The 26859-nt window shown below is 41.7% G+C and overlaps 2 protein-coding genes across 5 annotated transcripts; both read right to left on the bottom strand.

Annotated features, from left to right (window-relative positions):
* Nucleotides 1-557: 557 nt before the first annotated feature.
* Nucleotides 558-9777, bottom strand: LOC129352929 (uncharacterized). Of its 4 annotated transcripts, none has more exons than XM_055022141.1 (14): nt 9655-9777; nt 8658-9019; nt 8072-8152; nt 7475-7540; nt 7250-7404; nt 6871-7176; nt 5446-5731; nt 5105-5338; nt 4448-4539; nt 4255-4359; nt 3859-4049; nt 3605-3769; nt 3259-3503; nt 558-1865 (listed from the first exon to the last, which is right to left on the bottom strand). In XM_055022141.1, the coding sequence occupies exons 6-14, from the start codon at nt 6904-6906 to the stop codon at nt 1075-1077; spliced, it is 2145 nt and encodes a 714-aa protein (XP_054878116.1). In that variant the 5' UTR covers nt 6907-7176; nt 7250-7404; nt 7475-7540; nt 8072-8152; nt 8658-9019; nt 9655-9777; the 3' UTR covers nt 558-1074. The 4 variants fall into 4 exon arrangements, with proteins under 4 accessions (XP_054878116.1, XP_054878117.1, XP_054878114.1 ...); XM_055022143.1 differs by having other exon boundaries at nt 1286-1431; nt 1521-1865; nt 7475-8152; XM_055022142.1 differs by having other exon boundaries at nt 7475-8152; nt 9597-9777.
* Nucleotides 9778-10296: 519 nt separating this feature from the next.
* LOC129352946 (zinc finger protein OZF-like) lies at nt 10297-13117 on the bottom strand. Its single transcript, XM_055022158.1, has 2 exons — nt 13003-13117; nt 10297-12071 (listed from the first exon to the last, which is right to left on the bottom strand). Exons 1-2 carry the CDS (start codon nt 13115-13117, stop codon nt 10726-10728), a joined length of 1461 nt encoding a protein of 486 aa, XP_054878133.1. The 3' UTR covers nt 10297-10725.
* Between the last annotated feature and the right edge of the window lie 13742 nt (nt 13118-26859).

Here is a 26859-nt window from a genome sequence, read left to right as displayed (position 1 = left end):
GTTTAAAGAATCATGGTTCAAAAGTAAAACGGCTGAACTTTAAAGCTTTACATTTAAATCTGAACACTTTCTCCATCCTTGTGGACATTACTGTGTTTGATTAAATGTGACTTTAGATTAAATCTTAGTCCACAGACATCACAGCCAAACAGTTTGGCTCCTGTGTGAAGGGTCATGTGTTTGTTTAAATGTGCTTTCTGGTTAAACCTTTGCCCACAAACATCACAACCAAAAGGTTTGTCACCTGTGTGGATTCTCAAGTGTCTTTTTAAAGCCGACTTCTGGTTGAATCGCCGTCCACACACATCACAGTCAAATGATTTTACCTCACAGTGGATCTTCATGTGTTTCTTTAAAGCAGACTTTTGTATTAAACGTTGTCCACAAATGTCACAAGCGAATGGTTTCTCTCCTGTGTGGGTTAGCTTGTGCAAGTTTAAATGTGACTTTAGGTTGAATCTCTGATCACAAACACTACATCTATATGGTTTCTCCCCTGTATGGATTCTTACATGTTTGCTTAAATATGACTTCAAGTTGAATCTTGTCCACAGAAATCACAGCCATACGGTTTCCCTCCAGAGTGGATTTTGGCATGCTTGTTTAAGTTGGATTTTTGGTTAAATCTTTGTCCACAAACATCACAACCAAACGGTTTCTCTCCTGTATGAATCCTCATGTGTATGTGTAAGTATGACTTCAGGTTAAATCTTTGTCCGCAGACATCACAACCGAAGGGTTTTCCTCCCGTGTGGATTCTCATGTGCTTGTTTAAATTAGAATTCTGGTTGAATCTTTGTCCACAAACATCACAGCCAAAAGGTTTCTCTCCCGTGTGGATTCTCTTGTGCCTGCTTAGATGATTTTTCCAACTGAAACTTTTACCACAGTCATCACAGGTGAATAATTTGACATCAGTCTGGGCTTTCCCTGGACTTAGTGTGTTGACATTTTTCTTCCCTTTAGTACTTTTACCTTTAGCTGCCCGGCGTGAAGACCTTCCTGTTGAATGATGGGTCATGTGTCTCTGCAGAGAGCGCTCGTTAACAAACCGTTTACGGCACTCGCAGCAGCTCAGTGAATTGACGGCGTTTTCTCCTGACTCAGGAGCTCTGCCCTCCTTCCAGTCAGTCCCACTGTCCTCAGTTCCAGATCCAGAGTCTGACATGCGCTGATGCTGGAGGCAGGATGGCTCCCTTCACTTTCACCACCAACATCATCACTGTCACCATCATCATCATAATCATAGTCACTATCACCATCATCCTCCTCTTCATCCTCACTGACCTCTGTCTCTGAAGAGCTGGAAGAGTCTCCATCAGCGTGTTGATCTGGGTTCCTGCTGGACTCTGCTGCTCCATCGTCCTCTTCTTCATTTTCTGCTTTCATCTGGTCAGCTGAGCTGCTGGTTGGAAGATCTCCATCTTCTGGCTGATGAAGGTGTGAGAACAGAGGTTTCTCTTCATGCTCACTTTTCACAAGAACGACATTTAGTGGAAATGGATCGGTCTGCTTCTCACTGAGGCGCTCTCCCTCCAGGCCGGTCCAAGGTTCTTCCTCTTCCTGCTTGATGTGAAGCAGCTTTGGATCCTGATGGTCCGCACCTGGATTCGTTTCTTCATGAGCGTCCTGACGAGAATGTAGCTCTGGGTTCCTGCTGGATTCCTCTTCGTCGGTCTCCATCTTGTCATCGGAGCTGCTGGCTGGAAGACAGCGGCCTTCTGCTCGTTTCTGATGAAGCAGTGAGAACTGAGATTCATCATCTGGTTCCTCCTTGATGCGGAGAGCTTCTGGTTTCTGCTGGTCCACGGCAGGAATCGGCTCTTCAACAGCCTCTTCTAGAGCAACCACAATCTGGGGAACATCTGCGAGCAACACCCAAACATGTTCATTACAGACAACTGCAAGTCATTTCAATTTATTGCAAGGTAATTAGTGTAGCTATGAGCCCTCTGGTTTTCAGAAGATAGGACAGGAGTACTTTTGAGGTTAAAGCAAAGTAAACCTGGTTGGAGAACATTTTGTTAGTCTCAGCTGCGTCTATGAGAGAGACTGAAGGCAACAAGTCTGCATGGAGCCAACACGGGAGTGAGAAAATGAAAAACGGAATGAGTTGTTTTGAGTTAGTTTTCCCACTGCACTAAATGAATCCTCCCTCGTCTCCAGGTTTCTCTAACGGACCGGTTCTACCGGATACGGACGGCATGTGAAGAACAGTCTGATTACGGGGATAAATCTGTGGTTCAACCTTTAATGGTTTGACAATATGTTCTGTAAATGACCTCATTTTGTTGGACATCCTCCATATAAAATCCAAACCACTGCCAGATTATTGATCCAGCTGTTTCTCTCCAGAACTAAACCAGTTCATCTGATTCCTCTTCAGTTTCCGTGTTTGTTTTCTCTGCGCAGCCTGATTGGTAGAAAATGTTCAGGTTGAGGGGAGGGACTAGTGATGCATTCGAGGGTGTTGGATAAACCATACTCGCAGTGAATTTTTACTTTGAACAACAATTTATACTCGATGGTTGCGATATCACCATTTTAACTATTGTAAATTTAAAATATCGCGATACATCGAGTATACTTGATACATCGCCCAGCTCTACTTCAAGGTCCACGAGAATTTGGTGTCCAATTTTTGATTTGAAAATTATTACACACTGAGGGGGAAGAAAGCACTTTTATCCTTAAAATGAATCATAATCAATAACAGAATTCAGTCTTGCCAAACGAGGTGCAGCTTTCCTAATTTAATAAATTAACAGTTTTCATCAGGAATGTAAAAAGCAGCTGTGATTGTTTGATACTCAATTACAATTTTAAATCAATTTCAGGCTCTGAAATTAATCAAAATGATTGGATTTTAATAAACAATCATGTTAACAAAATAAGCAACATTTTTAATTAGAAACAATTTGACGCTCAGTTATTATATGAGTCAACATTTCAGCTGAACAACAAAGATATTGATAGTTTTTAATCTGTTCTTCAACCACCACATTGGAGCAAAGTGTTTTTCTATCTGTTCATCTTTCCTGAGATTCTCTGATCATTCATGGAGATTCTTTAGAAATGCAGATGCTGAAATTAGAGTTCGCTGCTACATGTTTATGCAGCAGAAATTCATTCTGGCTCTACATTTCTGCATGCTTAAAGTCATGAGACATGCAATAAATTGCGCTAAAATTTTTAATGCGCTAAAATCCATGTAATTAGTTGAAATGATAAACATTGACACAAACATTTGCTTCTTACTCTGGCCCCTGCTGGCTTGTGACTTTAATGGCTGCTGTGTGCTGGAAGCTGGAGCAACGAACAGCACGCCGTACTGACGAGGGTCGTTCCGCATCACGGCAGTCAGGCGAGGGAAACCTCGCCCCGACGCCACCCGCTTCCCTACAATGGCCCTCTGAATCTGTGGGATGTAGCCGTAGTCCTTTTCCTCCTTTATAGCATACAAACACCACTTTCTGGATTTCCTGTTGTAAAGTTTGCGATATCTGAAATTAGATGTTAGACAAACAATAAAAAAACAGATGAAAATATTTATATCCAAAGTCCTTCTTGATAGAAATACAAACAAATAAAAGCTAGTACATACTCTACGGAGCCGTCGGGTTTTCTCTTGGGCGGTCTGTGAACATGGTGGTTGTAATCCAGGCCAGCCAGGAAGATCCGGGCTTCATAGACCGGACGGCTGAAACTGAAGTGTTTGCTGGCATACATCAGGATGTGGTTATGGAAAGATTCCAGCTCAGCCGTTGACCTAAAATTTCAATGAGACCTGTCAGGTCATAAAGCTTTTTCTCAAGCACAATATATGCAGAAACACAGAATAATTAAACATATTTATACCTAAAGTGCAAGTACTTGTGTACTTCCCTAAGCCAGCGTTGATTCAGAATAATTTCCGATAACGCCTGATGGGCCACGGAGCCGTTTTCTATCCAGGCCTGGTCTCTGCGGTCCCCGGACGGACGCTGACCGGCGTGCAGGGGCCACTCGTGCTCTCCTGTCACATGGTTAAGAAGGCCAGCCCACATGTCCTAAAAATAAACGGTTTAAACTTACATTCTTCAAATATACAATTGGTATAGCAGTTGCATTTTTTCCACAATGTTTCACTCTTGATATTACGGTTATCAATGTGCAGTAATGAATACCAACCTCTAAACTGGTTTAACACAGCAACAACAACTCAATGCTGAAGTGCTAGAAAAACTACATGCAGGATGTTTGATTGCGACTCACATAAAAGTTTTCATAGTTTTCAGTCATCTTGCAGCAGAACCAGAAGTAGTTGCAGATATCTTTGATCCACTGCAGCAGGACGGAACAACCCTTTTGCTGCCCTGCCTTAATCAACACAAATACAGAAATAACAAAATGAAATATTGGAGAAAAATATTTTTGATTTCTTAATTTTAATCACAGGAAAACTTACTGCATGCATCTTCTTGGCCAAGTTTTTGGAACCATGCCACATGTCCAGAGTGTGCAGCACGCCGCTGTCCTTATACTGTCCTTTGACTGGGTCTGTCAGACAACAGCATAACAGGAATGCAATTAGGAATACTGTTGCATTGACAAACAAAGTCCTGAGAGGTCAAGGATTTACCATAATTTCCAGATTAGTGAGCAGAACGAATATGAGATAAACCCACAAGCTTTGAAAATAAAGTTGTATGAATACTGGCCGCGCTCGTCTGTGAGCCACATCACAATGAGATATTGCTGTTGAATAATTTGAAGTTCATGCAAAAGCTTGGTCTCTTCATGAAGATGACAAGCTAAATTTTATACCCCTTATTGGCCCCCGCCCTCCTAACAGTGCCAGAGATCTTCGGTACAAACACCGTCTACAAGCTTCCCTAAACCCTCACAGTATAAAACTGTAGAGCTTCACACTGTAAAATCCGACAGTATGAATATTTAATATAAATCTAGTTTTATAGCCGACACATTGACCGGTTGGGAGGGGGGCTCCAAACATTCATCTCTCTCTGCAGTTTATGCTGTTCATCACGCAGCAGTCCAGCCTTTGCACCAATCCAATGTTCAAAGCGTGTGAAAAACATGGCGGGTTGTGGTCTGGACTTACCGAATAGAGCGGATATCTGTGACCGTGAATCTGTGCAAACTTCACTGAGTTTAACCTCTTGGTGGATTTGGTCAAAGCTCCTGATGAAGCCTTCTCTCTCCATCATCACAGAACTCCTCTGCGTCTCTCCCTTGTCAATGTTGACTATTGACAGGATTTCTTTGGTTTCGTTCTCCATGATGGTGTAGGTGCAGAACTGAGCAGAGGACCCAAGACTGTCCATATGACCATCAGCTTCAAAAAGTACCAAATGCACAAGAAAAAGATTTATCATCAAAGCAGGAGAAACAGAGTTGCATGTGAACATTGGCTGAGGTTCTAAAACTGACCATCAGACTCACCAAGTACAACAACATTTTCCTTTGATCCCAGCCTGGAAACCACGTCGGCTCTGCTGTTGTCCCAAAAGTCCTTGATGGTTCCAACACAGAATGTGTCCTGTATTTTCAAGAAGACTGACCAATCCACTATTCCCATCTTCATAAACTTGAAAAGCAACGCAACTTTGGCATAGTTGTTGCCCGACAGGATGATATTTGATGCCAAAAGGAAGTCGCCAGCTTGCATCCCGTCTTTGAAAGTGGGCTGGGAGTTCCACTCCCACACACAGTGATTGTTAGAACACATCTGGAAAACAGGTTTAAAATTATTTAGCATTACTTTCTAACCATCACAACAATAATACAACAGAGAGCAGCGTTTCCTCAGGGGCAACTCCAGGCCTGCAGGGCCTCCTGCAGCTTTTTGATGCGTCTCTACTTCAACACACCTGAGTCAAATAATGAGGTCATCAGCAGGACTCTGACTGCACTTAGGAGTTGATTCAGCCACTGGATTGATCAGCTATTCTAGTGTGTTGGATCAGGGAGACATCTAAGCGCTGCAGGTCCAGGATGACCCACCCTGCTGTCGGGGGACATTTCAGGGTTTGTAGATTAAAAGCCCCAGATTATTTAAGGTGATTATCAAACGGTCAATACTTTCATATAAAACTGATTTTATCCACTGATCTTTTTTCTACCAACGTTTGTTCAACAGTAGTCTTCCTGCTATTGTCAACTCTGAAACTTTTTGTTTAGACACAAATTGGTTTCCGGCTAAAATCAGATATGCTTTTTAAATATCTGTGATTGGCCAGAAAACTGCATTCGGTGCAGCCCTGCTTTCTGTCGCTGACAGCAGTCAGTCTGTAGAGCAATGGAGTAATGAGCATCAATTCAAATAAAATACATTTAACAGCTATTAAAGAAATACTTTAACATCTCTGGCATTGAGATTTTCTGCTCTGTTGTTTATTTAGAAATAGCATATCTCTAAGCATTAACATTTCAGTTATTTAGTAACTGTGATGTTACTTCAGTCATTTATTTAAGGATTTGTGATATTTAGTGATCTGAATATTATGTGTGTTCACCCGTGTGAACACAGCTGACTCAGCGCCTGTGAGAGTCACAGACACGGAGCATCAGCTCTTGTCAAATTTGGTGTTAGTGCTTTGAAAGCTCACAATCTGCTGGCGCTAGCTGAGCTAGCAGTGTGGCGTCATCGTAAAGCACGGCTGTAGACCGATGTTGAGAGCGCGCTACCAGTAGATGAATGACTGCGTACAGATGGAGAAAGCTCACAGCAGATAGTGTGCTGTGACAAAGTCAATATTAACTGTGAACACCTGCAATTCCTACATGCTGTGATCTTCTTGGTGCGGCAGGCGCTCTCGTTGGCTTGGCGCTCTCTTGGGGAAACACTGGAGAAGTAAATGAACATACCCACTGCATGATGACAGCTGTTCCTCTGGACTTCATCTGGACTTGGAATGGCCCAGTTGCCTGGCACTCCACCAGTGTCACTGGGTCTTTAGCCGAACACACCGGATGGGCAGCAGCAGGTACTGAGCGAGTTGCATCAGACAGACATGATAGGTGATGGCTGCCGGATGATTAGTGATGTCATCCTCACTCTGCGCTGGTTGGGACTCGGCTGACTCTGTGCCCAGGCTGTCATGAACTGTGTCCTCCATGCCGACGGCCGGAAGAGCATCCAGAGATAACTTGTGTTCACCGGCACCAGCAGAGCTGATCGAATACAAAACAACAATGAGAAAGGAAAATTATATTCATAAAAAATGACTTTTAGTTGGGAACTTACCGAACGCATAAAGGGGGGATGTAATCCTCCTCCTCCTCCTCCTCATCAGTGTCGACAAGGTAACTGCCTTCCCCATGCTGTTCTCTTCCTCTGAAGCTGAAACGTCTCCAGTGTCGTCCAGCAGAGGCCGGGTCCAGTCCCCAGCCCAGTCGATGCTACCAACCACAAATATTAGTCTGACAGCAAAAGGTCATTTCAGGTTAAATATGTATAAATGCTACTCACACAGAGTTCTGAATGTGATTGAAGTCACTTTCACTGATGTCCTCATGAGTGTCCAGCGATAAAATGCTGACAGCAAGAGCATGTAGAAATAAAAACACTCTGCCTGAGTTTTGTCTCTCTGTCTTTAGTAACTTGAAGAAATTCTGTGCTTCATCTTCCAACTTTACCTACATTATGTCAATTTTTTCCCTTCAATGCAGAGCAAATTCTGAACATCTAAATTTACAAAGAAATATCCACAACTTTGCTTATAATTTCTTTTGAATTGAAGTCTACTGCGCCAAGGCAAACGTTATTGTACATCTCTGTAATTGTATGCAGGAACTAAGATCATAAAATCTAGATTTGCAAGATCTAACCAAATAATTCACAATCCTGCAGAGAATTTCAGGTCCTGATCTCTGTAGAAAATAAAATACTTGAGGTTAAACCATCAACAGCTTTTTCTTCACACATTAAAATCTTCTTTAAATGATTGGCTCCATTTTCAATTCGCTTTTATAATTGTAGAATAGATTACAATCTGTCACCATGACTACTGCTCAGGCTGAACCATCGTGCTGAACTTGGTAATATAAGCTCCCAATATTTTCTCACCGATCTGATGATGCGACAGAACCAGGCAGGACGGTCTGATGGCTGGTTGCGTTTGATGAAGTCAAAGCTCCAACTTGACATCTACAATAAACCACAGCATGCAAAATTTGTCAGGCCAGTTTGGAAGCAGCTATAGACCTCGCTATATACTCGCCTTACAGAAAGATGATCTACAGACAGGAGAGAATAATGTCAAACATGAGCACATTATCAGAAGAAAAAAACTCACAAACACTAAACGTTTGAATTACAAACAGCCAACACAACAGGCTGGCGCTAATGTAAGCAGTTCTCTCATATTTTATTTGCTTTTTGTAAGTATTTCATTATATCACAATAATATACACAAATTAATTTCACTATTGACATCATTCTGATTCAAAAAAAATGTTGAGACAACTAAATAAAACTATGGCATAAATGGTGAGTGTGAAAGAGTTGGTAGTGATCGCTAACATTACTGCCAGGCTGCTAGCTAACAAGCTAACTGTTAGACTTAGCAACAAGCTACAGAGTGAAAAGAATGATGATGTAACGTCATAGTTGTGTCATTAAACAAAACAGCAAATCCAGCAGAGATACTTACTTGTCCAGCAGAAACGTGGCTAACTCTGCATCGGATTTGAAGCGTTTCAGGTAGAGTAGCTCCCTCCACCTCAGAAAAGCTGCTCCGATGTTTATCCTCGTTTTATTCCGGGCTCGGTCCAGTTCTTTCTTCTGCGCTTGCTTTTCATCTTTAGACTTCTTCCGCCTACCTCTCCTTGTTTTTTGAGCAGCTGCCGCCACTCGAGGAATTGGCAGTTTTCCTGCAACGTTAGGTTCCCTCTCCGCCATTAGCACAGCTGCAGCACACCAGCAGTCTTGAGCTCGAGTGACAGTAAAGGTTGCTGGGCAGCATGTACAGGAGCGTGATTGACACCCCTCCTGGCTCTTACTAGGGGTGTATTTCTGCAAATAGCAGCAAGATCACTGGGATGAGCCACAGAAGCTTGATATTTTTCATAGATCATTTGTCTCATATTGTAGTGTAGTTTTAACAGATTGCTGTTAAATTATTAACATGAATAGATCAACTGTTGTTCGAAAAGCTGTCTCAGCTAAACAGAAACTCAGAACCAGGCATAGAATCTACAGACATTAAGAGACAATATACAGAGTAGTGACGTCACTAGTGACTCAGGTGCGGCCATGTTGAAATGCGAAGTCGAAATTGCTTCCACATTCCCAGTGGAGAAAGTGATTTTTTCCAACTGGGAAATTTCCCAGTTCCAAGTGGAACTTGAACGCACCATAACGTTGAGCTGGTGCATTTCACATTTCACGGTTAAACGTTAGCCATTGAGTAAAAAAATCAAACTTTAACAGATTCTAGGTCTCCATCTAAGATTATTTAGCAGCTGGAGCAGAGGACAAGGGGCTGGCAGCTCTGCGACATGAGGAGAATCATTTCAGAAATCCTACTAAGATCATAGAAAACTGTAGCTGGAATCCAAGCAGCTGATATAATGAAGTAAAACATGCTAACCTAATCTGTCCATCCTAAAAGCAGCATCCATGTTTCTGTGTTCCTCTTGCTCTCCTACCTCTAGTCGCCGTTTGAGCTCCTTTCGCTACATCTCTGGTAGCGTTTCTGTCTCCAGTCCTTCATTCAACTGTCACTGAACGGCTGGGGTTCGGTTTTAATCTGATTAAATACACAAAAACCAAGAAAACACGACGGACAAAAACTATAGCCGCTATGTTAAAGAGAATTTGGCGTCTGCGCACTGGCGACGAGTGGCGGACCCCGGAAGTCCCGCCAGGATCTTCTGAGGAGTTGAATCCGCATGCGCATCAAGGACGTATGTCAAGAGTTACGCCATATTGTAAGTGGCATTTAGAATATTATACTTTTGTTACATATATATTTATAATGTTTTATTTTTTAAAGGATGAAAAACATTCAGCCATGTCAAATAGCATCAATATTTTTGTTTGCTTGTTTCACTCCACAGTTCAGTGGAATTCAGTTCAGTTTAATTCAAATATATAATTAATCCAAATGAAAATGAAATGTTGTAACTCACATTATCAATTTGTTCAAGGAGTTATAGATGCTAATGGCTATGGGTACTGGTGGGCAGAACAGTAGCAGCAGACAGTATCACAGCACTTCTGAAGATTCTTCTGGCCAAAAACACTCAACTATTGTATGAGAGTCTCCGAAGAGGATCTTCAGGGTTGTCTGTAATTTTATTGATTTCATGAAAAATCCTTTGCACCATCATCTCCACATATAATGGTCATCCTTAAGCAGAGTCAGTTGATACAGAAATAAAGATGGTGGGGCCATGCCAGAACAGCAAAGAGAAACGGTCCAATGTTTCTCAAATAAAATCTATTGCTACAATTAATCATGAATGCCGGCACCCTGCATGTTTTAGTCTCTCCTTGGTGGTAGTCACAACCTTTTTAGAATGTCAATGTTCTTCTTAAACTTCTGAGGAGCCACCATTTGACCCAGGTGCATTAAATCAGAGAGAGAACTAAAACATGCAGGATGCCGGCCCTCGAGGACCCACTTTGGGGACCCCTGCTATAAAGTGAAACATTCATGGTTCATAGAAAATCAAAGATATTACAGTTCTGTTGGTAGGAACTCTTTTACTGCTTGATTATTCCCCTCCTGTGTGAATTCTCATATGTCGGTTAAAATGGGATGTCTGGGTAAATGTTTCTCCACAAACAGCACAACCAAATGGTTTCTCTCCAGTGTGGATCCTGGTGTGTGCATTTAAATTAGACAACTGGCGAAACCGCTGACCACAGACATCACAACCAAAAGGTTTTTCTCCTGTGTGGATTCTCATGTGCGTTTTTAAGCTTCCCTTCAGGCTGAATTTTTTCCCACAGGCGAAACAACCAAATGGCTTCTCTCCTGTGTGGATCCTGATGTGTTTCTTTAAGGTCGACTTATCACTGAATCTTTGTCCACAGGAATCACAACCAAACGGTTTGTCTCCTGTGTGGATTCTCATGTGCCTGTTTAAACTTGTCTTGTCACCAAAGTGTTGTCCACAAACGTCACAACCTAAAGGTTTGTCCCCCGTGTGGACCCTTATGTGTTTGTTTAAATGGGACTTATCACTAAATCTTTGTTCACAAACATCACAACTGAACGGTTTCTCTCCTGTGTGAATCCTAGTGTGAATGTTTAAATGGGACTTTTGGCTGAATTTTCTGCCACACACGTCACAACCAAACGGCTTCTCTCCAGAGTGGATTCTCATGTGAACGTTTATGTTGTTTTTCCAGTTAAAACTTTTACCACAATCGTCACAGGTAAAACATTTAACCCCTGCCTGGATGTTCCTCAACGACTCAACAGTTTTCTTCTCTCTAACAATTTTCTTGCCAACCAAACAGCCTGCAGGTCTTGCTTTGGAAGTCTTGCTGTGAAGCGAGGACTTATTGAACTGTTGCCTGCACTCTGAGCAGCTCAGCGACTTGTTGGCGGCGTTTCCTCCTGACTCTGCAGCTCTAGTTTCCTTCCAGTCGTTCTCGCTGTCCTCAGTTTCAGAGCCAAAGTCTGGTGGGTGTTTCAGATGAGAACCAGGATGGTTCACATCCTCCTCCTCCTCCTCCTCTTCATCCCCACTGACCTCCGTCTCTGAAGAGCTGGAAGTGTCTGGGTTCCTGCTGGACTCTGCTCCTCCACTGTGCTCTCCATCCCTTTCTGCTTTCATCTGGCCAGCTGAGCTGCTGGTTGGAAGATCTCCAACTTCTGTCTGATGAAGCTGAGAGAACAGAGGTATATCTTCATCATCCTCACTCTTCATAAGAACTACAGTGAGTGGAAACCTGGTAGGATCCATCTCCTCCTTCACACTGAGCTCTTCATCCTCCATACTGCTCCAGACTTCCTCCTTCTTGATGTGGAGACGCTCTGCGTCCTGCTGGTCTCCACCAGGACTCTGCTCTTCATCAGCTTCTTCTTTAACAATCAGCTGCTCCTGAACACCTACAGAAAACACAGGAACAACGTAAAAAAGTTTAGTGAACAGAATTAAAAACTCAAGAACTAAACTAAGATTTCAAACTAAAACTGGCAACTGAGTAAATTTAAATTTCAAGACATTCATCAAAAAAATTCTGCTCTGAAGTGAGAGCATTAAACATTAGCTTCTAAAATAGTTAAAGGTTGGGCTGCAACTAATGATTATTTGAAAAATTGATTTTTCTATTTATTATTCTGACGATTAATTGAATAACAGAGTTGGGACATTTTGCAGATTTTAATTTAACTATTTAAGATGTTTTTATACATTGGAAATAGATTGAAATGCAAATAAAATTCTTAAATAACAAAATAAGCATTTTATTCCCTAGAATACAATAAAAACTTTCTTCTTCTAACATCAACAGGTGATCAGCACAAGAAATATGTTCTTTATTATCTTAAATGCAAAAATCAATATGTATACAAACATCTATAGAACGATAGATCAATGTATGTTTTAAGTATTTTTGTGAATCAAGGAGGTAAAAGTGTATATTATAAAAATATACTAATTAGTGTCATTTAGTTTCCTGTTCCATCGTTTTACACCACAACAGATTTTATGCCTTTGGTTCTGATGCATCATCATTTGGCAGTTCACTGTAAATTATGACAGATTAGATGTAAACTTCAGTTTTCCTGATGTGAGATACTGTTTACTGGACTCAGATGACCACATTTCCTCCAGCAGCAAAAAACAGATTCTACTGTAAATCATTGGCTGTTAAAACAGGAAGGAAACGTCCTTCTAAGAGACACATGGTCAAAATGTTCATTTCAATCCCCAAAACTGCTGAGGTTGGAAATAAACACGCATCCCGCTGAGCTGAGATACAAACAAAGACTAAAACTCAGCCAGCATCTGCAACAGCTGGAAAGAAAACAGACAAACCTGATCTGTGCGGCTGGACCAGGAGGCTGAGAGCGGCGTCCATGACTCTGTGCCAGTCCTCTCTTGCAGCATCCCGGCCCTGTTGGACCTGCAGTTGGACCTGCTGTCCCCACATCTCTGACTGTGACTCCTTGCAGGATCTGCTTTCACTGACTGCTCCAGAACCAGAACCAGAACCGAGTCAAGACTTCGGACGAGGATCCGACTGAGTCCCCTCTGCTGATGAGAAGCTGGAGTCAGCGCACTGGAGCCCACAGGCCGAAAAACCCGGAAGTCCCGCCTTGATCAATCACAATAGCGTTTAGCATATCCACCATGTTGTGAGTGGCATGTTCTCATTTAAACCAATTTGGCAATATTTAGAAACAGTTTTCCCATCTCTCCTTAAAATGATGTTCAACTAATTGCATTAAAAAGTAGAACAGAACAGAACAAACTAGAATAAAAGCTTTTTTAACTTATGCTCAGTGAGTGAAAACTTGATTCTCAGGCATCATAAAATACAATTTAAATCAACCCATAAACAAACAACAGAAAATATCAAGTAAAATTCACAATCTTCATCAGAACAAACTAAACCTCCGACAGTCTAAAAACAGAAACAATAATAATTTTTGGTGGATTATCACCATCAGTGATCTGAATTATATATTTATATTAATATTGAATTTTGCTTCCTGTTCTAAAGTAGAAAATGAAATAATTTAAATTCCTCTTGTGTTGTACCAAAGACCTAAAACCTAATGATTGGTCAACCCCTATACAGAACCACAGCAGCAGAGACTGGAGACTCATTGCTGAGAGGCCTGTAAAACATGGTCTGTAAAATATGTTCTGTAAAATATGTTCTGTAAAACATGGTCTGTAAAACATGTGCACATGTTCTGTAAAACATGTGCACATGGTTTGTAAAACATGGCCTGTAAAACATGGCCTGTAAAACATGGTCTGTAAAGCATGTGCACATGGTCTGTAAAACATGTGCACATGGTTTGTAAAGCATGTGCACATAGTTTGTAAAACATGTGCACATGGTTTGTAAAACATGTGCACATGGTCTGTAAAGCATGTGCACATAGTTTGTAAAACATGTGCACATGGTTTGTAAAACATGTGCACATGGTCTGTAAAGCATGTGCACATAGTTTGAAAACATGTGCACATGGTCTGTAAAGCATGTGCACATAGTTTGAAAACATGTGCACATGGTTTGTAAAACATGGCCTGTAAAACATGTGCACATGGTTTGTAAAACATGGCCTGTAAAACATGTGCACATGGTCTGTAAAGCATGTGCACATAGTTTGAAAACATGTGCACATGGTCTGTAAAGCATGTGCACATAGTTTGAAAACATGTGCACATGGTTTGTAAAACATGGCCTGTAAAACATGTGCACATGGTCTGTAAAGCATGTGCACATAGTTTGAAAACATGTGCACATGGTTTGTAAAACATGGCCTGTAAAACATGTGCACATGGTCTGTAAAGCATGTGCACATAGTTTGAAAACATGTGCACATGGTCTGTAAAACATGTGCACATGGTCTGTAAAACATGTGCACATGGTCTGTAAACTATGTGCACATGTTCACATAGTTTGTAAAACATGTGCACATGGTCTGTAAAACATGTGCACATGGCCTGTAAAACATGTGCACATGGTCTGTAAAACATGTGCACATGGTCTGTAAACTATGTGCACATAGTTTGTAAAACATGTGCACATGGTCTGTAAAACATGTGCACATGGTCTGTAAAACATGTGCACATGGTCTGGGCTTGTTTTTACAGACCATTTGCTCATCAAAGGAAAATTATGCTGCATGTTGAAACCATAAGTTATGGTTTTAAGCTCCTCTCACACTTCCTGCTTCTGCTCATCATAGATCATCTTTTGTCACCTGGTTTTAATTTACTTTTGTTTCTGAAACTGACCAGCCGCCTGCTGACCACAGGGATGTTCTGGAACCCGACCCGGTTCCTGACGGCCCAACAAACTGTTTGAACTTAGTGTCAAAGTTCATTCATCACCATCAGAGAGCTTGATGGTGGGTCTGTGTCTGTATGAATCATTTACATAAAAACACAAGAAGTGAAGAAAAATCTTGTTTTATTGTTATACTTGCAGCAGAAGCATTTAATTTTATTAGTCACATGATTTTACAAATTGCTAGAAAAAAAAACAAAATTACAGACTTATCATCTTGCACGAATAAAATCCTTCCAGTGGATTTGACTGAACCTGACTAAAGATTCAGAGACGGGAGGATCCGACCTCCAGCTTCCATCCACTGCACTAAAACATGGCAGGAATAAAAACAACAGAAAAAAGGAAAACCAGAAACAAATCTGAATCATTCCCAACAATTTAAATATCCAATAACAGAATAATGTGCAACAATAATCTGACAGAGAGAAAAATGCAGTAAGATTGGCAGGTCAGCTTCCTCCTTCAACTTCCTTCTCGCCCTGGATGAAGGCGGATGCTGCTTTCCTCTGCTCCCTCCCTGCCCTATTGCTCTGTTTTATCTTAGTACTTAGAAACAGTTTATTACTCATTTATTACTCATTACTTTTACAAAGTCCAGAGGATGCTAACTCACACTCATCCAGCGACCCAGAACGGGGATCAGAACAAACTTAGTATCCAGAAAAATTATCTTAGCAATAACTTTATTCTCCTGTTCTTCCAAACCAGCAAAGGAATCAGACCAGTGGATTCTTATTTACACTTATACTAACCTATCAACCCTGAATAGGAGAATCTAGTTCATTAACTTTGGATCAACATTATGAGCTTTTTCTTCTTTTGCTCTTTCCTTTGGTTTATTTTGTTTCCTTTTAATTCCAGTAAAGCACTTTGTATTGCCTTCTTGCTGAAAATATATAAATAAAATTACCTTTTACCTTTAAAAAGTAATTTCAAAATGACAGAAGTAGAAAAAAAGCTGCCACAAGGTGGCAGTACAGCTAAAGCAGAAGAAGCTGAGAGAAAGTTGAATTGTTTTAAATGCATTATGTTGCTTGTCTTAAATTTTTGAATCACTATAATTTTTATAGATTGATTTGAATTGAAAATGTGGAAGATTAAAATCAATAAACTGCCAATGCTATTTAAACACAAACTTTTTCTCCAGAAAATCAATAAAAAAAATCTGTTCAAATTAATTTCTAAATAACTGAAATTATCCTTTAATTTTGTTCTTGTCTTAAGGCAGTTTTCATCTTTGATGAGCAGAACCAGAATTTAAGTTTGAACCCAGAGTTTCATTTGGGTCATAACTTAAGGAATATTAAAATTTTCTGAGATTTTGGGTTTTTATTCTCTGTCAACAAAATAATCAAAATAACAAGAAAAAAACGCTTGAAATATTTCTCTGCTTCTATGAGTTTCTCTTTTTAATGAGCGATAAAAAATGTGAATCTTTTTCTCAATATTGAATTTGTCTAAGATGTGGTTGTGTCTGAGCTGCTCTCCTTGCTGCTGGCAGGTTCGACGTCCTCATCAATCAAGTCTGCATCGTGGCTCCAGTCAGAGGCTACAGTCTAGAATTATAATAATAAAACATCAGACAAACTGAGCCTTCATAAGCCAGATGCAACATTTTGGTCCAGATTTTAATTTTAGAATAAATCACCTTCGTCTGTTGGCCGCCATAACTTCTCATCTCCAAACCTGTGGAGCAAATACTTATTTATTGTGATGAATCATTAAAATAACATTTTAGATCAACAAATTTTCAGTTTTGAAATAGAAAAACAACAAAGATAGAAAAACGAACATCATTTAAAATAAATCCTAAGTATTACAAAGCATCTAAAGTAATGAGACAAAAAGAGGATGTGCAGAACGTCTGGGTTTCAACACTTCATTAAGTTTTATTTTCATTATTCATTTATTTGCAAATCATAACAGAAAACCTGTAAGCATGAAGAGCAGTGTGGGCTGCGTTCTCACCTCTCTCAGATCTCTTCCTCCTTCTGGAAGCGATCAGAGCTGCTGATAGCAGGAGGACGAGGATGGACAGAATCACAATGACCACAATCAGAGTATAATCTGCAGAGATTAACAAAACGGTTTTACTGACACCTTCAGGCGGATCATGGTACTGACTATCCACATCTTATACTCAATAATTCTTTATTCCAGACTTCAACCAAGGTAACAAATCCCAGCTGTGTTGAAAGTCGCCCTCCGGTGAAAAAGTCTTTAACTGATACTGAACTGATGTACCTGTAATTCTGCTCTGTAATGGTCCACAGGTGACATCATCAGTGCTGATATATTTGTTTGTTTGTATATATTACTTAAACTTACCACGTAAGATGATGATATTGAAATCCACATGTGCTTTGTGGCGTAGTCTGAACTTGAAAAGCATCTGTATCGTCCAGAGTCAGACCTGGTCAGATTCTGAATGCTCACATAAAAAACATCTGAAGATTTGAAATAGCTACGTCCGATGCTGTATCTGCCGCTCTGAGCTCTGACTCCATGGGTGTAAAGAAGAATGTTTTCTCTTCTTCACATTCTCCTCTGCAGAAATATAACCACCTTCTAGAGGAATTGAAGGAGCAGGCGACTGTCAGTGAGCTGCCAGGTACTTTATAGAGGTCATGATCTTTGCTTTCATTCAGCAGAGCTGTTAAAATAATCATCAGTTAGTTTCTGATCTCAGCATGATGCAGTCTGATCACATTAATCTGCTGCCCACTTCAACCAGTCTGGAAGAGTTAAACCAGCAGAAACTGGATTCATATAAATCAATTATTTATATCAAAAAGTAAAGACATGTTTTACTTTAATACAAAAATATATTATTGTATTATTGTATTTTTACTTAAATTTCTTCATTTCTTTGGGAACAAAAATCAGCTTTATTAGAAACTCACCTTCTCCAACAACAACCATGAATTTACAAGGAGTGTCTCTCAGACCAGCATTGTACAGTCCTGAGTCAGAAGGGGTCAAATTATCGACTGTGACAGTCAAATTGTAAGCCTTCTCACGAACTCTTTGAGAAAATTTAATGCTGTTTCTTCCTCTTTCTGCTTTATTGGATGTTGTGTTAAAAAGAACATTTTCTCCCTGACAGTTTTCTCTGCAGAAAATCCTCCTTCGTCCTGGTGAGAGATCGGTGCATGTAATGTCAAGTTTTTCTCCAGGTAGATAATGGTAATTCATGCTTTTGAAAGAACTGCAGTTCTCAACCAGTAGCTACAAAACAGAGACAAAGAACTGTTAATATCAGAACTTCCTGTCAGGAAATACAATCTAAGCACATTTTCTACATCCAAATAAACACACACACACACACACACACACACACACACACACACATATATAATATATATATATATATATATATATATATATATATATATATATATATATAAAATTCCCTTCTCACCCACCGCGGGTGGTTCTTATCCCCTGAGCTCGGGTCCTCTACCAGAGGCCTGGGAGCTTGAGGGTCCTGCAGTATCTTGGCTGTGCCAAGGACTGCACATTTCTGGACTGAGATGTCTGATGTTCTTCCTGGGATCTGTTGTAGCCATTGATCCAGTTTGGGGGTTACTGCCCCGAGGGCCCCGATGACCACAGGCACCACTGTGGTCTTCACCTTCCAGGCCCTCTCCAGTTTTTCCCTGAGGCCCTGGTATTTCTCCAGTTTCTCGTGCTCCTTTTTCCTGATGTTGCAATCACTTGGTATTGCTACATCAACCACAACCGCTTTCCTCTGTTGTTTATCCACTATGACAATGTCTGGTTGGTTCGCCATTACCATTCTGTCTGTCTGGATCTGGAAGTCCCACAGGATCTTAGCTCTGGCGTTCTCCACCACCTTTGGGGGTGTTCCCCACTTTGATCTCGGGTTTCCAGTCCATATTCTGCACAGATGTTTCTGTACACTATGCCTGCCACTTGGTTATGTCGCTCCATGTACGCTTTCCCTGCCAGTATCTTGCACCCTGCTGTTATGTGCTGGACTGTCTCAGGGGCCTCCTTGCACAACCTACACCTTGGGTCTTGTCTGGTGTGGTAGAACTGGGCCTCTATTGCTCTGGTGTTTAGAGCATGTTCCTGGGTGGCCAGGATGAGGGCCTCTGTGCTGTCCTTGAGTCCAGCTTTTTCCAGCCATTGGTAGGATTTACTGATATCAGCCACTTGGGTTATTTGCTGGTGGTACATCCCATGTAGGGGCTTGTCCTCCCATGATGGTATCTCTGGCACCTCAACCTCCGTTCCCTGTTGTCTGAGACATTCGCTGAGCACATTGTCTGTTCAGGCTTTGTCCCTGATGTATTTATGGATCTTAGTTGTTTCGTCCTGGACAGTGGTTCTCACACTCACTAGTCCTCTGCCTCCGTCCTTGCGGCTCGTGTACAGTCTCAGGGTGCTGGATTTGGGATGGAACCCTCCATGCATGGTTAGTAGCTTTCTAGTCTTAATATCTGTGGCTTTTATCTCCTCCTTTGGCCAGCTAATTATTCCATCAGGGTATCTGATTACTGGCAAGGCATAGCTGTTTATCGCACGGATTTTGTTCTTGCCATTGAGCTGGCTTCTCAGGACTTGCCTTGTCCGTTGGAGGTATTTAGCAGTGGCTCCTTTCCTTGTGGCCTCGTCGAGGTTGCCATTTGCTTGTGGTATACCTAGGTACTTGTAACTGTCCTCTATGTCTGCTATTGTTCCTTGTGGGAGTGAGACTCCTTCTATGCGGATCACCTTCCCCCTCTTTGTGATCAGCCGACCACACTTCTCTAGTCCGAATGACATCCCAATGTCAGTGCTGTAGATCCTGGTGGTGTGGATCAGTGAGTCGATGTCTCGCTCACTCTTGGCATACAGCTTGATGTCATCCATGTAGAGGAGGTGACTGATGTTGGCCCCATTTTTGAGTCGGTATCCGTAGCCAGTCTTGTTGATAACTTGGCTGACGGGGTTCAGGCCTATGCAGAACAGCCACATTTGATGGACACTTGTGCAAGTGGTTTGCAGTTGGCTTCAAGGGTGGTTTTCCACAGCCTCATCGAGTTTGCAATGAAGGCTCTCAGAATCCTGTTGAAGTTATACATCTCTAGGCATTCAATGATCCAAGTATGTGGCATTGAGTTATAGGCTTTCTTGTAATCGATCCAAGCCATGCACAGGTTGGTGTGTCAGGTTTTGCAGTCTCGGGCAACTGTGCGGTCTACGAGGAGTTGGTGTTTGGCTCCTCTGGTATTTACACCGATACCTTCTGTGCCGTGCTCATGTGTTTATCCATGTGTTTGCTTATCTTGGCCGCTATGATGCCTGACATGAGCTTCCAGGTTGTGGAGAGGCAGGTTATTGGTCAGCGTCAGTCAGTATCCTGTGGCAGTGAGTGGAGATATAAAGGCCATGTTTCACCAGATCCACCTGCTCCCTGAAGACTGTCCCCTGTTACGGTTCCTGTGGAGAGATGGTGAAACAGAGAGGCTCCCAGATGTATATGAGTGGAAAGTTTTGCCCTTTGGGACATGTAGCCCTTGTTGTGCTACGTTTGCTCTTCAGAAACACGTGAAGGAGCACCAAGACACTCATAAGGACATCTATGAATCCATCCATACAGCCTTTTATGTGGACAACTGTCTGCAGTCCCTTTCTGACCCACAAGAGGCTAAGCTGCTCATTGACAGGATGAGAGAGTTGCTATTACAAGGTGGATTTTAGATAAGACAGTGGGCTAGCAACCTCCCTGCGGTGATTTCCCATCTGCCCAGCATGGCTAGGTCAGAAAGTTGTGAGTTATGGTTGAACTTCAAGAGTCTTGATCCGCAGGAATCGACATTGGGTCTCAGCTGGCACTGCCCAACTGATGTTCTGGGATACAAGCATCGCTCGGTGTCCTACACAACTGTCACACTGCGCAATATTTATAAGGTGCCAGCCAGTCAGTCTGACCCATTGGGTTATATCTGTCCATGCACCACAAGAGCCAAGCTCATTGTGCAGGCTCTGTGAAATACAGAAAGAGGATGGGATGAGCCCATAGAAGGACATTTGCTTCAGTCGTGGGTGGAATGGGAGGAAGAACTGTCTAATCTCCAACATATCATCATCCCCCGCTGCTACAGTTCTCACAGCATCACTGGTGCTACTAATGAGGTTCATATCTTCTGTGACGCCTCTGAGAGGTCCTATGGAGCTGTTACCTATTTGAGAGTCACAGAGCAACAAGCACACATCTGAACCTCCTTCATTATGGCACGCTCAAGAGTTGCACCCCGGAAACGGGTGTCGATTCCCCGACTAGAGCTGTGTGGTGCGTTGACAGGATCCCAACTTGCCAAAGTACTCCAAAGTGAACTCTCTTTACCTCTGCACTCTGATATCTGTGGACAGATTCTACAACAGTGTTAAAGTGGATCTGGTCCAGTTCCTGCAGGTACAAGGTTTTGTTGGGACTCGGATTTGTGAAATACAGGAGTTAACCCTCTCAGAGCAGTGGGGGTATGTGAACTCTAGTGAAAATCCAGCTGATGACATCACAAGGGGGAAATCACTGTCAGAGCTCACCATCTCCAGCCGTTGGTCACAAGGCCCCCACTTCATTACACAGACTCCAGACGCCTGGCCGAAACCTCCAACAGAGTCTAACGAATTGTGACAGTGAAGAACTCAGAAAGACCGCTTTCTGTAGCTTCACATCCACATCTCACAGCTACCAGATCCTGCACAGGTCACATCGTTAGAGGACCTGATTCTGGCCACCCACCAATCCCTGACTGGGGCGCTGAAACCTGACTATGTTGCCGTTCTTGCTCGCATAGTTATTAATGTACCTTTATTGATTTTTCTTTTCAGATAACCACCCACACACACACATACATAAACTCATCTACTGTACCACCTTTCATCCATCTTCATCGATGCTTGTCAGTCTACAATAAACCTTCGAAGCTGCATCTGCGGAGTTTGCCTATTCCTTCTAACCGAGGAAGATTCAATTGATGGGAGATCTGAATTAGTGCCTGTCTGACGCACACAGCGTTCTTACAAAAATGTTTAAAATAAATAGCTTTATGCATAAAACTTAAAAGTTCAGAACTATGCACAGACGCCTGCAGGATGTTATCGGAGGGCAGCAGTGCCTGCAGCTGGACGGCTGAACCTGCTCTGCCGACCTGGAGGTTTTCCTCCAACTAAAAATAATAATAATAATTTTTGAAGTTTTTCTTATGAAACCTGCTTTACATTGAACAAATTTGTGGAGAAATAAAGATCTTATGTGTCGAAACATCTTGTACGTAGCGCACATCTGAGTCTGTGGGGGTCAAAGGGCACGGCAAAGCGTAAATCTCATTGGTCAGTTTGCTTTTGTTTATTTGGCGGCTTGGCGCTTTTTCTGTAAGCTAAAGGGTTTCGCTGTTTTAGCGGTTCAGGTTTGTGCGACGCGCACATGATGCGGTTGGAGAGGCGGTTGTGCTCCTGCAGGTCAGGTGCAGTGATAGTTTTGTGCAAACATTTTTTTAGACATCTGCTGATGTCAGCCAACAGGTGACCCGTCAAAAAAAGCTAATAAATCACCGACCCCACCAGAACCGTGCGCTGTAAAAAGCTCAGGCTGATCTCAGAACAACGGGACATGCACAAAATAAATGGGGATAAAATGAAGAAAACTTGGTCCTTTGAGTAAATTCCTATTTTTTAAAAGTCTGCATCAATTCATCCATCCCTCCTCAAGTGGGGAAGCTGCACAACTTAGAAGAGAACTTGACAGTAAAAACCGGACGCAAACTGCTGAAGGAGAAAGAACTGTTTCAAAAGATGGCGGATTCAGGTGATTGAAAGTCTGTTGAACAACTAAAGATGGAAAGAACAACAGCAAAGAGGTTGTTGACTCGATTGATCAACAACATAACTCGGATGCATGAGGACATGACTGAAGAGGAACTAAAGGACAGTTTCCACAAGCTCAACATAGAGGCTGGAAAAGTAATGACGACAAATGATGATCTCGAAGCAAGTCTCATCGCAGAATTGGAATCCAATTTCAGTGAAGATGATGGAATCACACTGACTGAACAGCAGAAATCTGACCTGGAAAAGACTGCAAATGAGTGTGAAGAAAAAGTAAGAGAAGTCAAAGGCTTAATCCAGGAGACCCTGTGGAGAACCTTTGGAAAGACTGAACTGTTAGTTGCACTTCAAGTAGCAGAATCAGAATGTGAACATGCTGCCACTATCGAACCAGGAGTGGAAAAGGAAGCATATGACTTCACCTTTAACCACCTGAGGGAACTCCTGAAGGCTGCAAAAGAAGCTCATTGTTACTGGAAAAGATGGATCCCTCATGGCGCACGGGACGAAATCCAAGATCGTCTGAGAGGATTGGAACTTAGTGTCCCCAAGCTGGTTTCTAGGACAGCAGAGTTCATTCATGCAAAGCTAAAAGATGAAGAAAAGAAAGAGCAAACTTCCCAAAATTATTCTTTGCCAACCATCAAGCTGAAACCAACTTCTCTCCCAAAGTTTCTTGGAAACAAACGTGACTTTTATAGATGGAGAAAAGACTGGGAAGCACTTCAAAAACAAGGAGAACCAACTGGTTCAAAAGAAGTGAAGAAAGTGCAGCTGTTGGACAGTCTGGATGAGAACCTCCTATAGCACTCCAGAAGATATTTTTCAAGTCCTTGAGAACCGCTATGGAAATCAGACCTCTATTGCAATTGAAATTGTGGAAGAGCTACAGAGAATTCCTGCAGTTAGAGGTCACCAGCCAAGAAGAATCGTGGAGTTGATCCAAGCTGTTGAAAAAGCTCTTAAGGATTTAAGTGACCTTGGAAATACTGGAGCTATTAAGAACCCTCTGGTTACAAAGTCAATTGAAACGTAAGCTCCCTGAAGTTTTGAAGAAGGAATGGCTCGTTTACGCAGCTGATTAAAGGGATGCTGTGACACTAGAGAATCGATTTGATCACCTCCTTGCATTTCTGAAAAATCAAGAAAATATTTATGAGCAACTAGAGCAACTGAGAGAGGAAGAGTCAAGTAGACGAGAGACCCAAATGGAGCAAAGACATGCTAGTGGGCACAAATGCATCTAAACTAATGGAACCTTGGGAGGTGGTTAATAGTAGGGTGAAGGGCCCTATGCAATTAGAAGCCTCCTAGGATGGGTTGTGAATGCTTCCTCAGAAGGTTGCAAGGATCTTGAAAATGGCTACCCTTCAGTTCAAGTCAACAGAACTACAGTTGATAAAATTGAAGAGCTTCTGACAAGCCAATACAACTATGATTTTATTGAGAAGTCCTTCACAGAACAAGAGGAAATGTCAAGAGAGGAACAGAAATTCCTGGATATAATGGATGGTTCTGCACAGCTAGAGAATGGACATTACAAACTAAATCTGCCTTTCAAAAGGGAAGAACTCTATGCCAAACAATATTTCAGTCACTTTGCAGCGCATACTTGGTTTGAAAAGGAGATTTAGAAGGAACAAGTGTTCATGAAGAGTATGCAAACTTCATGACTAACTTGCTGCTCATGAAGGGTAAACCAGCCTTTCCGCCAGGACATTTCGACAAAAGGGATCTCTATGCTAAAAGGAGGTGGAAACAAATCCAATATATTTCAGATCTCTTTTGGAAACGGTGGATTCGGGAATATCTACCCTTATTACAAGAACGACAAAAATGGATAAAGAAAAAAAGGTGCTTCATTCCTGGAGATGGACTCCATGGACTCCACAACAACTCGAGGGTCTTGAATATTAGGGAAAGTTATTAAAACCTTTCCAGATAAAAAGGGTCTTGTACGAGTTGTTCAACTGCAAACAAAAACAAGCGTTATTGAAAGACCTGTAACAAAAAGTTGTCTATTATGTGAAGCTACAAACTGAAAAACTGGTAGAATAATGAATGCATAACTTGATTTAACTCTTATGTATATTTGTATAGAGAAATAGTTTTATTTTTGGCTCCTTTATTTTACGTTGGTAATTGCTATGTCTTCTGCCACACGCAATTAGGGGCTGGCGTGTAGCAGCCATTGTTATCACCACCAGAGGGCGTATTGTTTTGTTTTCTGAGTGTCTGAGGGGGAATGGGTTATTTAAGGTCAATCGTAATGGTGTTCAGGTGTTGACCATTGAGAAGAGGACCACACAGTTTTTTACTGTGTTTGGTTGAGGGTTATATGACGAACTTATGTGTATGTAAAATGGCAATTATGATGAAAGACTTTGATACAAAAGAAGATCGGCATTCTGAATCTTAAAACTAAACGCACGTAAAAACGAACTACAGAGGCAACCACCAGTAAGTAGCTCTAAAATAGAAGATTTTGGACGCTACACACCGTCTCAGACCCAAATCACCAATTATCTTTATTACTGAGGGAGAAAACCACAGAAACCAGTGGTTTCACTGGGAGAACATGGAAACTATGGGAACCAGAACCGTTCTGCTGTGGGGAACCGACCACGGCTCCACCATGAAGGAGGAGGAAACTTCCAGGTTTATCAACGTTTCACTGATTCACTTTCTGTGTCCTGGTGTTTGAAGGATGGAAAGTTACCGAAATATTAATAACATTTACTCACAAAGGACGAAGAAGCAGAACAGGATGCGACCGGCCATCATGCTGCAGCGCTGATGGTTTCCTGTTTCTTCTTTCGTAGATCTCTTCATTTGGAGTGTAACTCGGATAGGAAACAAACTTAAGAGAAGTTGATAATAAATAGTGAGGATAAGTTCATTTGTTCTATTTTTTATTTCAATTAACATTTCAAAGTTCATGTAGAGTTATTAAAAACATGTTAACATTGTTTAAAATAAGTTATGTGTACTTTGTTGGAAAATTGTCAGAGAACATGGTAGTGTCCTACAGGAGTACGGTCAGTGAAGGTAGCACAGGTGCGTAAGGAGCATAGCAGAAGAGGAGCCGTTGTTTTAAGAAGTTTCTAGACGTGAGTAAAACTTGTCTTCAAGAGAAGTTAGATAAGCTAACAGGACGTAGTTACGTTTCGGCTAGAAACGGTCTAACTGTGTGTTAGTTTTCTTAGTTGTAGTATACTCACTCTAAAGTTAGAGCAAAGCTAACTCAGCTGTTGCTATAACGGACTTTTGTAAGCAGCTGTGTTGCTGTTAGAGTAGCACTTAAAGCGTTACAGAAGATCGTTACCGGACTGGTTAACGAGGACTCTGACTCCAGATAGTCAGTCTGAGTGCCCGCGGCGCTCAGAGTACCTCTGGCTCCGTGGGAAAGGAGAGCCGTCGATGTGGAGCACGTGGAGAGCACCTGAAGGCCACACAACTGCTTTTTCCCTGAGCTACTGTTTTTGGATGGATTAGAGGGCTCGCTGGACACTGGGTGAAGTATCGCTTGGATTCGTTGGAGAACAAGGTACTGAGTTGACAGTCAATATCTGGACTGTTGAGTCGGAGGGAATCCTGCTTCCTGAACATCTTAACAGGCCTGCAACGTAGGCCTGTTTGTTTGCTGCCGGCATTAGCTTAGTTTGAAATACTGGGTTATATAACTAGTGTTTACCATGTATGTGTAAATTTACTGTTCTGTAGGAATATTGTTTTAGTTTTCTGTTTTGTCTAAACCTGTCATTTCCTTATTTTATTATTATTATTGCTAATTAAAGGACGGTTCTTATAAACTATTTGGCTTGGTGTGTAGTATAACTCACTTTAGTTGAGTTCAGGGCTGATTGACCCATGTAAGAGCCAAGTGATCTAAATGAACATTACTGATGTGCAGGAGCTCACAGCTGTGACTCTTGGGTGGTGGGTGTCGTAGGTGGGCGTGTCTGTCACTTAAGTATGTTTGAGAGCCATACGGACTTTGTTTGCTTTGTAGGAGAAACGGGTGC

Source organism: Poeciliopsis prolifica, unplaced genomic scaffold (genome assembly GCF_027474105.1).
Source record: "Poeciliopsis prolifica strain line A6 unplaced genomic scaffold, Auburn_PproV2 SCAFFOLD082, whole genome shotgun sequence".
NCBI lineage: Eukaryota > Metazoa > Chordata > Actinopteri > Cyprinodontiformes > Poeciliidae > Poeciliopsis > Poeciliopsis prolifica.
This window is presented reverse-complemented; position numbering and strand designations above follow the sequence as displayed.